The 16,195-nt window shown below is 48.8% G+C and overlaps 1 protein-coding gene across 2 annotated transcripts in view; it reads right to left on the bottom strand.

Annotated features, from left to right (window-relative positions):
- The window catches only part of SAMD4A (sterile alpha motif domain containing 4A), a 205,152-nt gene that overhangs the window by 22,606 nt on the left and 166,351 nt on the right, over window positions 1-16,195 (bottom strand). For both annotated transcript variants that reach the window (XM_040641851.1, XM_040641852.1), the window contains 3 exons: window positions 8,717-9,050; window positions 6,360-6,445; window positions 1,076-1,194 (listed from right to left, as the gene is read on the bottom strand). In XM_040641851.1, the coding sequence (XP_040497785.1) occupies window positions 1,076-1,194; window positions 6,360-6,445; window positions 8,717-9,050 (539 nt within the window). The remainder of the gene's footprint in view (window positions 1-1,075; window positions 1,195-6,359; window positions 6,446-8,716; window positions 9,051-16,195) is intronic.

Below are 16,195 nucleotides of genomic sequence, written 5' to 3'. Positions count from 1 at the left end.
CAAGGATTAAATGTATTAATATTCCTAAAATGCTTGGATATCACTTGGCACACAGTAAGTGCTAAATGTTTGTTTAATAAATAACCGTGTTATATATGATGGAAGATGATAACACTTCAACTTTTCCATGAATCTTTAATGAAAAATTTTCGTAAATCCCAAGTATCCTTATCTCCCTCAAATGATATAAAACAATGGTGTTTTAAGGAACACTTCTGCAAATAAATGCCCAAACTATTAACAACACAGAGCTTCTATATATGCATTGAGATATGAATTCAGAACTTTTCAGGTGCAGGTGAAAAAATTATCTGCTCATGTTTAAAAAATGTAAAACAGAAAGCTGATTTTTCACGATGTTTGTACCATCATTCTTTTGTCTCCCCCCAACAGTCTGTCACTGGTGAAGGCTTCACCCCACACCCCCCTAAATTCTTCCTCCGGATTGTAGCTGTAATTCACCTCTAACATGCAATTGGATTCCTCCATTTAAAACCAGATTAAGGTAATGGGTTCTAAAGTACAACGAGGCTTATTTTTAACTGCATCTAAGAAGCTGAAGTACTATGAAAACTCAAGAACGGTGCTGCTCCACTCTGAGATTGCAGCTCGGACCAAAATAGACCAGCGCTGGGCTCTTCACCCTGCCACCAACTATAATTAGCTAGTCTACAGTGAGAAGGGAGGAAAAAAATGACACTACCTCGTAAGGTGCTGCTAGAACATCCCATTTTTGTCCTTTCAGGGCGCCCTTTTGTGGATAAACCACAAAGTGTCTTGTGGGCATTCGCTCAGTCATACGCATGTCCCTCGATGCCCATCTGGACTAATGCCGTCATTTTGATCGTGTGAAATGCATTACAAGAGATCATGTGCAGTTCTTTTTCTGGGAACGCTTTCTCTCTATAGCCTTCTCCCGACCCCATCTGTTTAAGGAGTGTGATTCTGGAACTCCCCACAGGGCATCCTTGTGGACAAGGAATGGTGCCCCGCCACAGTGCTGCCCAGGAACCCACGCAGGCAGCGGCGCACCAGGGAACCACCGTGCTTTAAGAAGAATGAAATCCCAACATACTTTCTTTGCTGTCGATATCCCGATATGTCTAGAAGGGTTTTCCGAGGGAAAGACCGAAAGAGCTTCTGCACCTGCTGTTTCCATGACAACAATCTTTTTTTCTGAGTCTCTGTAAATGCCTGCAAAAACAAACAGGACTTTTTAATGGGTGGCGCAGCCTGGCATTAGAGGGAGGAACATGCAGTTAATGGGGGGACATCAGAGTCTCTGCAGCTGCCTTTTCTTCACCTGCTTCCCACCTGGTCCAAACAGCAGTCAGTTTCACTTGGGAGCCACCTGTACCGACAATTCGAGTTATTTGACATCGGAGGTGCCTGGTAAAGTATGTGCGTTAAGCTTTTGACAATGCTTGGTTTTGGTTTTCTGGCAGCTCCGTACTCACCTTCGCCTTCTTCCTGACTCTACTCTGGACTCTCTAGATTAACCAAGAATGAATTGCAAGAATGGATTGTTGAATACTCTGGCTTTTGCAGGCCCCTCTGCATTTTCATAATCAACGGAAATGCTAAACCACTCCAAAAATCAATCTGCTTGATGGTGTGTGGTCACCCTGGAGTCGTCTGCAGGCTTTCAAAAAATGGAGTATAGTCTCTGCTCTAGTGTACTGCACTACACTATACTACACTGTATTATACTATAGGTCAGGATTAGTGCACTGGGGTTTTTGTAGGGCACGGGGCTTTGCTGAGAAATCTCTAGTTGAGAGGCCCTGTGCCCTACCAAAACCCCAGTGCACCAATCCTGACCTAAAGTTTGCCTAAAGTTCAGGAAAACAGGTAGATCTGATGATTTTTCAAATCTTTTATAGTGAAAGTGGCATTGAGGGGTGTTTTACCTGCTTCATAACACACTGTCATCTATATCGTGTTCTTCGGTGTACATTGAAGCCTGGGGAATGACTTTACAGGGGTTATGAGTCCCCAAGGCAGAGACGTTCAAATCTGTGATATAGAGCCCCTCAAGAAGACTATTAAATGCAGATTCCTAGGCCCCGTCCCACACACCTAGACCCTGATTTAACAGATCTGGACAGGAGTCTAGAGGATGTCTGCAGCAAGTGCCCTGGTACTTCCGTTACAAATGGAACATGATGTGTGGCATTCTAGATGGTTTTTGAGGACCCTGCATGCAATATAGGAATGCCCTGTCGGGTGCCTGGAACTGCGGTCCACAAGCTGTGGGAGAGCTCACAGATTTGACTGATAAGCAGTAACAGTGATGGAAATAACACGCCCGAATAGTTTTGTCAATAAGACATGAAATCCTTTAAGTAGCAATAAACTATTACTTAGAGTAACTGACCATATGGCTCCTTTCCATAAAGGAAACGGATTCCTTAAACAGAGAAAACATGACAGCTTAATTTTCTCCAGATGACATTTAATCTTTAAGGACCTAAACACAGTAGAACTATGTCAACAAAAGCAAAAAGATGTTAGTTATATCATGAAAAAATTATTGACTTGCAAACCCCTTCCTCCTGGATGGCCTTAGCCAGATGCCTTTAAGGATATCATCACGGAGGGCTACCCGACCAAGGGACGCCATGCTTCCTTAAAAAGGTGCAGACACTGTGCAAGGTACATGGTGGGATGGTCTCATGGTTACAAGGTGAGGACACGGTTCGACTTTGTGGTCCCTTCTCATTTGTTGGCAACACTTTGTGAGTGTCCAACTATACACGAATGCCTCTGAAACCCTGAAAGGCAAGCATTTCTGCTGGATGAATAAAGAAAGTGATGGATAGATTCTGCTTTTGACTGGCTTCTTCTGCCAAAGTTTGAGTGAGAACACAGAATGCAGGGGCACTGATCTAGATGACTTGGGGAGGAGAGTCAAGCCAGTTGGTCGGAGGAAGGCATTGGATGGATATGGGCAGGGCTCAAATCCCTGCACACCTTATGCAAATTCCTTTACCCAACACTCAGTCCCTTCTAAAAACCCAGGAGAATATTATCTCCCTCCAAGAGATGGTGTAAGGGTTAAATGAGATAACACATGAAATGCACTTAGAATACTTAGGACATGCCTAGCTCTTAGTAATGGTTCAATACCTGCGGCTCATAGATTCTCTACCCAGGTTTTTGTGGTCGCACAAACCAGCCCTTCCGTGGTGGTATATGAGTGTTCGTCACATTTGGCATTCAACAATCACCTTTAGCCCCAACAAATGACTTCAAGTTCTCAAAACTACAATACCAAGCTGGTCTGGAGCCAGCCTGAGGGACAGCTGGCCTGAGTGTCTAAGTGACAGAAGAGGAAATGGCTCACTTTATAGACATGCATTCAAAGTGCTTCCAAGGATAGCAGTTCATACATGACATTTCTCGTAATGGCAAAGAACATCCAAGAAGATGGAAATGTTTATACCCCACCACCACCCAGAGGGGTGAACTCGTTCACTCAACACTGGGCAGCAGGCTTATTTCGTTCCAGGCTGCAGATAGGATTAAGCCCCTCAGCCATGCTGAGTGTGGTGGCCACTTCTCAGTCCTGGACACTACAGCTGGGAGGCCTGGAGAGGAGCTCAGTCATGGCTGGCAATGAGGGACTTCCAAAAGCTGGTCTCTGTGTGTGTGTCTGCAAAGTAACCCTCCATTGTGGGAGCTCTGCTGCCAGCTGGGATGGCTGACACCTCACCTCAGCCATTCCCCTGGCAGCTTGGGGTTGAGCTGGTAGCAGCTTCCTCAGGGACTAGAGGGAAAGGAAGCTTCCATAGTACAGATTGACACAGCCAGTCAGCTACTTCCAAGTCCTCTGTCCCTGTCAGGGCCAAACCAATGAGTGTGTCTGGAGGAAGATGCTAGGATGTGCCCTACAACTTCCATGGTGGGATTAAAGGGCTCATGAAAGGGCAAGAGCTCATCTCCACAGAACCTCCTTGGGATGGTGAGGAGGCAAGAAGTCGGGGATTATAATCCAGGAGATGAAATTCAGAACTTTCCTATCCTCTCTTCTGTTACTCTAGGGAGTTGGTCCCTTTGTCCCTGAGGAGGAAGGAAGGTGTCTAGGTTTGGTCAACCCCCTCCATCCAGTCAGCCAAGGAATGGCATGTTCGGGCTGTGAAAGGGAGTCTCTGTTTCATGGAGCCCAGGTGAAATTCAGCCAGGCTGGAGACTGCCGTGCCTCAGCGGAGCCCCACAGGGAAGGTGAGGGCTGCCCACATAGAATAACCCGAGCCTGTGGAAAATTATTCAGACACGTTGCCTCTTTCTTGAACTAAAATAATAATAAAAAGTCTTGCACAACATTTTCCCTTCTGAAGCAGAGTGCAGGCCCCTCCATCCTGGCATGAATACACGTACGCAGACATGGCATGAGCTCCTTTCTGCCCAGGACGCCCATCAGCCAGAGGCCGCTCTACTGCAACTGGGGCCTCCTGCCAGCAGAGGAATCCACATGGTGCCATCTTTGCGTTTAATCTCTTGGTCAGGCAACGCGAAAAAACCGGGTATTTTCTAAATATGCTAAGGAAATGGAAAGGAGAGCCAGGCTGCCCAAGGAGGGCATGCATGATGGCAGGAAGGTGAGAACCATCAGGCCACCGTTTCTGGGCTGGCAGAGGCCAGTTAGGAAGCATGTGCACTGTCCAAAGGAGGCAGCTGGAGGGCTCATTATTTTGTCTTGTGGGCTCAGTAGACTCGAGGCAAGATAGGAGAGTAACTTACAACTTGTTCTCCAGTGTCTTGAAGGCTCAGTGTGAGTGTGGGAGAGCATGCAAGGTTCTAGTCTGCCTTATAGAAGTTTAGATCCTTCCCCAGTCAGTCACTCCAAGACCCACTCCAAATGTCCTCCTCCCCAGTAAGACACAGAGCTCTCCAAACACTGTTCTCTCTGCCTGGGGCCCACCTCCTTATGTAGTGAGTCTTTACCACCAACTCTCCAGCTTGCCTTTCGGGTTCAGCTTGGAGGCAGTTCCTCTGAGGAAAAGCCATTTCCGGTTCTGGGTTTGGTGGCCTCTCTCCTTATCTGGGCTCTGTGGGATGCCAGCACAGCCTTATCCTCACATGTGTGATATCCTGGTTTCCTTTTGTCCCGCTCCCCTCACACTACCTAGGCAGGGACAAGGCCTAGATGCTTAATAAAGATCTATGGAATAAATGAGTTCTAAAATTCTTTAACATGTCCTTGCCTTCTCTTCTTCTTGTTGCTTTTTGCTGGCCAAAACACGTGCGGAGTCAGGATTGAAAACAGCAAAGGGTGAGTTGGGGGTTAGGGAGAGGGACACACAAGAATTTGCACGGCTGAGAAAGGAGAGTTTAGGGGATTGTGGGGCAGTGGCTGGGAAAGAAACCCAGAAGGAGGCTGTGCCTGTGAGGGGTGGATAGTCAGTGTGTGGCGGGCCCAGCAAACTGGCCTTGGACAGATGTGCCTGTGTGACAGCTTGCGGGTGGGGACAGTGTGAGTGGGGTGGTGGGTGAGGGGGCCAGACCTCTGTGCTGGGTGTCTCCCTTCACTGGGGCCCATTGCACTTCTGGGGCTCTGGATGCCGACCCAGCAAAGCTGAGCAGACATAGGGGCCTTTACTGTCTTATTCTAACATCCCACAAAATGACCTCAGCAGTGTTAAGCTTCTCTAAAGCCTACACTGTGACTCTTGCCTCTGTGACTCTTCGGAAGGGGTGCCCCCAAGAAGCCACTGGCGTCTGGGTCTGAAACACAACCCTCTGTCCCCACATGCACCTCAGGGCAGCTACCAGGGCAGGTGGCTGCCCCAGCCAGCAGCACCAGGACCCGCCTTGCTCTGTTAGGGAGACCGTGCTCACACTGAGTCTAATGGGGCACAGATCCAGCCTGCCTCAGTCTTTCAAAAGGACATGTGGCTCAGCACAATTCCTGTAAAAATCATAAATCAAACCACACGAAACATAAACACAAACACATTATTTCTCTTGCACACTCTCTGACCCTCCCCCAAGTTTCCCTGAGCCGAAGGCAAAATATTTCAACAGAAAATTTTAAAAAGACTCGAAAACGCCAAGGCTGAGTGGCTGGGCTGGACGTTCACCACCTCAGGCTTGGTCACTCAGGGATTCTTCTAGAGCCAGAAGTTTCTCTCAAGCTTCACCCCCACATCAGAGCTCAGTCTAGATGAATCTCTAGGCACCAAAGTATTACAAGCTGTGCTTAGGTTTGAAGCCATCATAGCTGAGTTCTGCCGGAGCTATTATTAATGCCTATCTATCTACCCTTCAAAAACAAGTTACTGGAGACCCAAATGATCACATCACAGAAACTCTGAGAACCATTTCTAAGCAATGAGAAAAACACCATTACTACTCACCTCATGAATTAGACACTTGTCTATGAGCTGTAAATAGGAACTTATATTTTCCTCATCAGGTCTGGAGACCAAAAGCTGTGTGCACACTGTGAATTAAAAAAGAAAAGAAAAGAAAAGAAAAGATGAATTAGAAACATGTACACCCATTCTAACCTCTGAGATTTGCCCCCGATTTCCTTTCAGGACCAATATTTTGAGAGGTATGTGTGCCTGTGGCTTTACGTAAGGTTCACAAAAAAGGCCAGGAGGCTCCTCATTCCACTGAAGTCAAAGGCTTGGTCACCACGGGAGCCCTTGCCTCGAGAAGCCCCTTCGGTTAATTCCAGGCATACCATTCTATATTAAGCCTTCTGCAATCCAGCCTGAGACAGACACTCTGGGAGAAGAAGAATGCAGCCATGTCCTGAGCACTGTCTCTGAAAGAGGCTCCTTCTGAGAAGGGAGTTCAAAGGCATCAAAGACCATCGACGTTATCAGAAAGCAGTCTCCATAATTTGATGAATGAACTGGGCACCTTATTTGGAGGCATGAGGCTCGGGCACATCTTTCAGGACATGAGGTATGTGGGCACGCACACGAGCAGGAAGCCTGCTACTCGGTCACTGGAGGGTTATTTTCTCAAAGTGATAACACACTCACACACACATAGGTTCACCTACACCTCGAGTAACAAGTATTAAAGATGAAGCGGGGTCAGTCTGCGGGCAGAGTAGACACACCCACTGAGCTTCCCATGGCCACGCTGGCATGGCCCATTCTAATCTCATCCTGGAGGTTCTGAGGCTCTGATCTTGATGGGTAGAGATGGCTGGACAGAAGGTAGAGGGGGTAGGACAGAAGATGTCAATCAGAAGAGAAAATGCCTTGCACTCAGGTAGACCATGCTTGAAACCTGGGCATCATGATTCCTTTCTCCCCTCATCCTGCATTAACCAAACTGTCGTAGAATCTCATTTATACCCTATCTTTGCACAGAGACTCCCAGGGTAGCATTGTTCATATTAACAAAAACTCGAAAACCACCTCCACGTCCATTCATTGGGGCCCTGTCAAATTATGCTTTATGCATACAATGGAACAGCATGCAACCTTGAAAAAAGAAATTGGGTGGTGATACTGTATTGATAGAAATACTAAAAGTATACAATGTAGAAAAAACAAGCTGCAGCAAAACATATAAACAACACCTGTTTGTGTGTAAAAAGGATGCTTGTATACGTGTGCTTGTATACGGCTATTATGAAGTTTCTGAAGGGACAGTCCAAACCTGTTTAGAGCAGTCACCTCTGGGGAGGAAGATGGCAGGGCTTGGGGGCAGGTTATTTTTCACTTTCCATCATTTAGTTTTGATTCTTTATGTTGAGAATGAATTGATTTTATAATTTATTTGAATGTAGCTGAAGTTTAAAAAGGCTCCATGCCAGAGGATTGGGCCTCCTGAGGGCTGAGCCCACCGTGGATCGCACCCACCCGCCCACGTACCTTCACCCATGGGGTCATCCGTCTAATCCCACACAGCGAAAAGCCCACTCGGGGGTGGGAGGTCAGGGGGTGGAGAGGGCTCTGAGGTGAGTCAGGGGAGACCGGGGACCCACACTGGCCATTAAACTACCAGCATCTCCACTCAAAGGGATAAGTCATCTCCTCTGAACCAGATTTTTACGGATGGAAGTCTTTTTTAGAACATGTTTACACAGGGAGTTCCTTACTGCACCTGTAAGACTCGGGTGTCCATTTCTTTTGGTAAAAACTTGGTTCTTTAAAATGACTGGAAGGTAAAGAAAAAATTGTTTCTCCTTCCCAAAGGAAAAGTACGGGCATTCACTGCATTTTTAACATCATCACACTTTCTTGTGAAACACCCCATTCGAGCACAAATTATTCTAGCATTGGACTTTTCAAGGATAATCACGTAATCACTGTGCCACACATGGGGGAGGCACAGGGCAGTCCAGGTGGGAAGAGTGCTCTCCCCCAAAGGACTGCATGAGAATTCTATCCTGCCCTCCAGACAGGCACGCGGCATGGCCATGGTGCCTTCCAGGGGCGGTCTGCAGTAAGGACTGACTTCCGCCCGTAAGCCCAAAGGCCCAGTGAGTGCTCACTCTACGAGGAGGGCCCAGCAAGCCCTTGTCTGAGGAAGACAGGGTTAAGGAAGAGGCCTCTGGGGATTAGAGGGATCAGAGTTCAGATCCACATGACCACCTCTGAGCCTCACTCTCATCTGTAAATGGGCTAATGGCATCTACCCCAACAGGTTTATCCAGCACTCTTGGGAAGCTCCTCAGGAACCCGGAGGTCTGGTTAGTGGTGTCAGAGTGAAGAAAAGGGGGGGAGGTGTGAGAATCGGGCTCTACCTTTCCCCATGACACGTGTGAACTGCCCGGGGAGATCCCCCTCCGGCAGGGGGGCGACGGCCAGCTCCCCATCACAGCTACTCAGCTGGTGTGGCTGCAGCCCGCCGCTGGCCCCAGCCGAGGTGGTGGCTGTGGCCCCGGTGGCCGAGGCACTGTCTTTGCAGTCGGGGCTCTGGCCCTCAGGGCCCATCAGTGAGGGCGGGTGCGGAGGCTGGGGCTCCCGGCGGCGAGCCTCGGGGGTGGTGCTCGGGGAGCTGTAGGCCTTGATAGGAGTCAGGATCATCTGGTGCAGTTCCTGGAGTGGGATGCGCAGGTTGCCCCCCTCGATGATGTCCTGGATGGTCAGAGGGAGAAGACCTCTGTTAAGGTCAGCGTTGGGGGTGGCCCACCTTGATGCCTCTCCTCCCTTGCCCTGAGCTATTCCCAGGCAGGACTCACAGCTGCTGACCCCTTCATCACAACATTCCTTGGAAACGCAATCACTTTAATTTTATCATTCTATTATTAGCCCGGGTAGAAAACTTGGAAAATACAGATAGGCATACTGAGGAAAACAGACAACACCTGCAAATCCCACCGTCTAGAGGGGATCACTAAAATGATTTTGTACATTTCCTTCCCTGGCTTCTTCAGTGAATTTCTATAAAAAGCATTTATGTAGTTGACACACATACATAATATGTAGCATATTATGTAGTTTAGAAGCTGTATGGTGAAGCTGGGTATGTGGTAACCTCCTGCCCTGTTGTGCATGAGGGAACCTGCTCGTTCACACTTTCACTCCGCCCCCAACACAGGCGTCACGGGGCGGTGGTGAAGATCCAGGCTCGAGAACGTTCAAATTCTGACACTGCTGTGCGACCTCAGGTAAATGACTTAACCTCTCCGTGCCTCAGTTTCTCCGTGTAGAAAACAAGGATAACATCCGTATCTGCCTCACTGGGTGGTTGTTAAGGATGTGAATATTTGTAAAGCTGCAGGTCGGTGTCAGGTTATGGTGTCATGTGCTTCTTTGTTAAGTTACTAAGTATGTGGCCGGGGCTCTGAGGTGCTGGGCACCGTACTAGGCAAGGGGATACGGTGGGAGCAGCCTTTATGGTTCCCCTGGGGCGTTTATATCCTATCCTGAGATGAACATGTGGTGCTGGGGACTGAGGGGCAGGCCAGGGTGGCTGTGAGGGAAGGCTCTCTGAGGGGTTGCGTTGGAATGGGAACCCAAATGGATATGGGCATGAGGATTCTGGGAACGTGTGCTCCATGCAAAGGGCACGGTGAGGGCGGAGGCTATGAGGTGGGAGCACGCCTGGAGTGTGTGAGGAAGAGCAAGGAGGCCTGACGTGCAGCAGGATGGTGGAGGGAGAGAATGGGGAAATCAGGTCCAAGTTGCTCCCGGGGCCTGAGTGTGGACGCATGGATGCTGGAAGTTTTTCTAAATGAGATGGGACATCAGGGAAGGTTTTGAGCAGGGGAGTGACATGTTTTTGAAGAATCATTCTGGAGAGAAATATGTATAATCTATATGTATTATGATAGAGCTGACCCTTGAACAACATGAGTTTGAAATATGTGTGGTCCACCTACCTGCAGACTTTTTCAATAAATACAGTACAGTATTATAAATTTATTTTCTCTCACAATTTTCTAACAGTTTCTATTCTCTAGCTTACTTTATTAGAAGAATACAGAACACAACACATATAACATACAGTATATGTTAATCCACCGTTCATGTTATCAGTCAGGCTTCCGGTCAACAGTAGGCTAATAGTAGTTAAGTTTCGGGGGAATCCAAAGTTATACATGGATTTTCGACCGCACAGGGCAGTACTCCTATACCTCGTGTTGTTCAAGGATCAACTGAAGTTGTCGATAATATAGAAATGGCTTTATGTGTTGTATAATAAAAGTGGGTCCTTTTGCACCTACAGTTTGAGTACTGGCCATTATGTATTAGGAAAAGAGTGAAAGTGGATTCTGTTCGACATTCATCTGTGTGCCAGATGCTCACAGAGCACAGAACATGTTCTGAGGCTTGGGGCCGGGGGTCAGGGCCTGGGAGTCTTTTTGGCATGGTGAGCGGCCTGGCCCTCCGCCCCAGTGCTGTCCCAGTGCTTCTGCAGCAAACCTCTCCCTGGGACCCACGAAGGACACTGACAATCGGCGCCCTGATTACTAATGACGTACTTAATCTTCTGAGAGCCCAGAACAGCAAGGACATCATTGTAAAAGCCTGAAGCCTGAGTAGCAATCCATTCCTGGGATCCTCTCTTACCAAGAAAAATTGCTTGATGGTGTCAAAGAACACAAGCCCACGGAACACGATTACGTCTACACTGAGACTTTCCAATCAATCAATTAGAAAAAGGAAACCTGAGGATGGCAGCCTTGGACAGGCAGCATTTCAGTTCTGGGCAGGAGACCACCAACAGTCCGGCCCCGTCGTTGGCAGGAACCTGCTTTGCTCAGGAGGTTGGAAGCAGAAGCTTAACTGAGTTGGCCACCCAGGGTTACTGAAGAAAGTGAAATGCTAAGTAGCCATCAGAATTGTCTCGATCTTGCTCAGGGCAACTGTCCAGCCTATTTTAGAGGAGGGAGTCCATTTTTCTTTTGAAGAGGAGGGTTTTAGAGTCTACTGCCTTCCTTCCAAGCCTGGCGGACACGGTGGAGGTAAGACTAGTCCCTGTCTGTGCTGGCAAGCCTGATGTGGGAGTCGGGGGTGCTCCTCATCATTCCCAGTCTTCCTGCTGCCCCGACTGGACCAGCCTTTTCTAGAGTCTAGAGGGCGTCCTGTGAATGGTTCCTTGACTGTAGACGTGGTGATCCACCGGGCAGGGTGTATGGAGGTAAGCTAGCTGACCCACGGCAGGAGAGCACCTGTTGTCTTTCCAACTCAACTCTGTGCCAACTGGAGGACCCCTGCCTCATGGTCCTCTACTTCCGGACAACTGCCTAAACGGCACCCGGGATGTCGGGGGTTCTGATCTTGTCCCGCCCCAGACTGAGGCGGGGGAGAGGGAAAGGAGAGAGAGGGATGAAGCTTCGTCACAGAGTGAGGCTGAGCAGGCAGAGCTGGCCGGCCTATTCGGGAGATCATGTGCCTCCCTGCCATGCTATCCCACGAGACAGCGACCACTGAGGTGAGCAAATGCATGCTCCTGATGTTTTGTCAGCTGCCACCAAACAACCCTCGCCTGCTCCTGTCACATGCTAAAAGGTTCTGTAGTTACTCAGTGATGGAGGAAGGAGATTTTGGTTATGCTAAGAGCTGAACTTCTTGAAACAGGAAACACACTTGCCCCAAGTTCAAGTCTTATTTTTTATTCCACTGGAGAGAACCACCCCAAAAAGGATAACATAAACCTAATGAATAATGATGGGCAATTTCTGTAAAATATCTTACCAGGAATCATGAAGAATTTTGTTTTGTTTTGCTCCCCCCCATAGCCTTCAAGCCAGTGTCTCAAAGAAAGTGTCTGGCTACCAACAAGTTATCAATGCCCTTTAGGCCAGGCTCCATGGGGTTACACGTCTGACTCTTCAAAATCAATTCTAGAACTCAACACTGAGTGCCCAGGTTGAGAAGGAAGCTAGAAAACAGCCCAAGTGGGACTCACTCCAGTGTCCTCAACTGGCTGTGGGAATTAATTCTCCATGTTGACAAAAGTAGGGAACCAACGCAAGTCTCTATTGATCCTTCAGGCCATAAATATAATCTTATAAACACAAAGAGGCAAACGAAGCTGTCTGTTCGGTAACGGGCTGAGTCGAGGAGCTCATGGCAAAGCAGGTGCCATGAAGGCTGGCCCAGCACTCAGCCAGGGCGGCACAACGCAGGCCCACATGCAGGAAAAGGAGCCACTTGCCGACTGACCCCTTGCCTGGCTTTCTTAGGTCTTAGAGGAAGACGGTTTGGAAGCTTTCACAGGGCATGTGATGGCAGCAAGGGGCAAATCAGCTGGAAGACAGGACTCGGGCCAGCGTCCCAGCACTTATGCACTGTCCGTGGCCCCATCCTTCCCCCTGCATGGGAAGCACTGAACTTCTCATGCAGTAGACACACGCCTGCATCGACTTAAATCCTCTCCCTCGCCACCTTACAGTCACCAGACCCCAGCTGAGCCCCACTGGTAGCCAGGACCTAAAACAAATACAGCAGAATCCTTGCCCTAAGATGCTTACCGTTCTTGGGGCTCATACAGTGTGAGCATGCTGCCGGGACGGGGAGCTGTGGGAACACAGCCCGTGTGTGTGTGTGTGTGTGTGTGTGTGTGTGTGTGTCCTTTCTCTCCGCCAGGTCCCCAGGGAAGAATTCAGCTTCACAGTTTGGGAGTTAGTTGCAAAAAGGACAGTGAATAAAAGCATGCGGAAACATTTTCAGTATTAAAGATCAATGTTGAAAAGTCTGCCCCAGCGACCATTCTAATCTTCCCTTTTCCTTTCCACCAGACATCTTGAGAAGTCTCTACTTCCTTCCCTGATGGCCTTCTCACCCATTCACCTTCCTTGGTTCATGGGTTTTTGCTCTGTCCCTCCATTCTCCTGGTGACCCTCCCGACTGTGGCTACCACTGACTTGCTGGTGGCCGATTCCAGGGGGCAGTGTTCAGTCCTCATTGTATGGGACACATCCACGACCCCTGATAGGATTCCCTCCTTCAGACACTCTCTCTGACCCTCAGGGTGGCTCGGCCTTTGGCATTGTTCCGTCCGTCCATCTTCTGGTGCTCCTCGGGGTCTCTCCTCAGCTCCTACTACTCAACACACACTTCTGGGGAAACCAACTTCCATTTACACACAGATGACCCACGATGAGTCTTTCGATCCCTGTGGACTCTAGCCACTGGCCACTAACTTGCCTTTTCCACCTCGGTGTCCCATAGGCACCTCAGACAATCTGTCCAGTTCAACTCCACTTCTCCCACCCTGGCAACTCCTCCTATATTTTCTGCTTCCAAAGGGCATGGCACCCAGGCTGATGCCTGGACTCCCACTAAATGACCACTCTTGTCCCTCTGCACCCTCACAGCCCCCGCCTTTGCTCAAGGGCCTGCCAAGGCTGGCTTTAGGCTCCTAAGGAGTCTCCAGGCAGTGCTGGCCCCTGCACGGCTCCCTCCTCCTCACCGCTGCAGAACGCTGTGTTTCATCCCAGGAAATCCCCCCACCTGCCTCGGTGATGGCGCTGACCACAGGGGATTGTGAGAGCACCGCTATGTCTGTGTGACGTGTCTCTGTTGAAATGCGCATCCCAGGCTCCCCAAAGGCCGGAACCAGGTATTTCTCTATTACTCACGGTTGGTCTCCAGTGGGGGGTAAATCCAGTCCAAGGCAGCTGCTTAGTACGTATTCAGTCAGTGAGTGGAGGAGCTCTGGACCTAGAGCTTACCGGCAGCGACTACTGATTATGAACTAGCCACGGGCGGGGTCCCAGCTATCTCCTTAGAAATCTCTGGGTTCTATGTGAGGTAAGAATGCTGTAGGTGGGCAGGGGCCTGATGACAACATTTCCAACAGCATAATCAGCTCGGGACACTGGGAATGCCAGAGAAAGGGCTGGCATGAGTCTGTGGCTGGCGGTCTAAGTGGTAACACAGTCAGGACAACTCCCTCCCTCAAAGAGCAGGAGGGCCCTGGCTCGTAGAGGACAGAGAACAGAGCCGAGGGGCTGAGTCCTCGGGGGATGCTGAGGATCCCCACCCCCACGCCATCAGCTCCCGAAGGGATGAGCACACAGGTGTCTGAGCTCAGGTGTTCTGATGCAAGTTCAATGTGCTGGTCTGACAGAGACACAAGCCCTCTTCCCCAAAGATGTCAAAATAAACTCATTACCGCTTTTCTCTTGGCCATTAGCTGCCCTCAGTCTTTGTATTACTTTTGTCATCTTTTTAACAATTCCCATTCCAGTGAGCCAGACAGAAGGTATTTTTGTGGAATTAATATTACTCTAGATGCGAAATGGCAATGGACTTCTCAAAGGCCAGACGGAAAGTCAGCGGCACGTCAAGGACACCTGTGCCACCTTGCCGCCATTGTGTTTCCACCCTGAGTCAGTCCAAGGCCACAGGGAGTAGAGCAAATAGCAGTTCCATCTCTGTCTCTCAGGTCGGTGCGTTTCCGCGGTGACAGAGTTCCTCTGAATTCCCGAAGGATGCTCCAGAGATAAAGGGGGACGATCATTCTTTCCCCGTAATACTTAGCAATCTAGTCCTTAGGCAGAACATTTCCCGGGCTTTTGAACACAGGCGACAACTGGCCTTTTGCATGGTCCCCAAAAGAGAATGTGTTCTTATATTAAAGATGGCAATAACCACTCAGTTAGACAGAGTGCCTGGTAAATAAAATGGAATTAAGAACAACAACAATAACCTCGGGTTCAGTTGGATGGGTCGCTTGTCATTTGTGAGTCACTTTACTTAAGGGCAGGCCTTTCAGCACGGATGTGCACGTGAGCAGTCTCTACCTGCCCATCTATCCCAAGGCTTTCGAGCCAGCCGTCCTTATAAAGTTATATATGCATAGTCTATAAATATATATTTATAGACTTTATGTTTTACGTGATGTGCACTAAATGTAACTTTATAGATTCTCTGTAAAATTACATACACACATCTTTATATATCAGTTAAAAAAAACTCTCATTGCATTACAATGTTTACACGCTCACAGAACTTGTGTTAGCCCCACCTAGCTCCATACTTTGCTCCCTTCCAAAGGCACCCTGGGATTACTAGAGGACATTACCCCTCAGGCTGCGCAGGCAGCACGTGCCTACGGAGCTTCTGGGCCACCAATCCCAACCGCCTCCCAACAGCAGTGCGTGCACGGGAATCCCAGCTTGGGGCAGAGGCCGCGCAGGAACAAGGAAGGCTTGCTCTCCTTTGCACCTTAGATGAAATCATAAAGTCACCAAGTTCTACAAATGATATCGGTATGAGGGCAATGTCTGGATACAAAGATAGGAAAAGAACCTGTTTAGGCAGCAAACAAAATGGGACAGGAGCAGCTGATAAGTGCTTATCAGCCAGACGATTTTGATTCCCTCTATTGAACCTGGAGTCTCCTGGGATGGCCAGTGGCAGGCTGCCTGGACCCAGGGAATAAGTACATGTCAGTGGTCAGGTTACACAGAATGTGGATAACCAGGAAACTTCACTTCAAAAGCCTTTCTTTTTTTTCTTTCCAAACAAAATGGGACAGGAGCAGCTGATAAGTGCTTATCAGCCAGACGATTTTGATTCCCTCTATTGAACCTGGAGTCTCCTGGGATGGCCAGTGGCAGGCTGCCTGGACCCAGGGAATAAGTACATGTCAGTGGTCAGGTTACACAGAATGTGGATAACCAGGAAACTTCACTTCAAAAGCCTTTCTTTTTTTTCTTTCTTTTTTTTTTTTTTTTTGCCTTTGGCAAGGAAACAAGGTGAAACACTCTCTAAGGTCTGCCAAAGACACCTTCAGCTGAGACTTTGCCCATCATGGCAGCAAA

This window comes from Ursus maritimus, unplaced genomic scaffold, assembly GCF_017311325.1.
Source record: "Ursus maritimus isolate PB19 unplaced genomic scaffold, ASM1731132v1 scaffold_25, whole genome shotgun sequence".
Lineage (NCBI taxonomy): Eukaryota > Metazoa > Chordata > Mammalia > Carnivora > Ursidae > Ursus > Ursus maritimus.
This window is presented reverse-complemented; position numbering and strand designations above follow the sequence as displayed.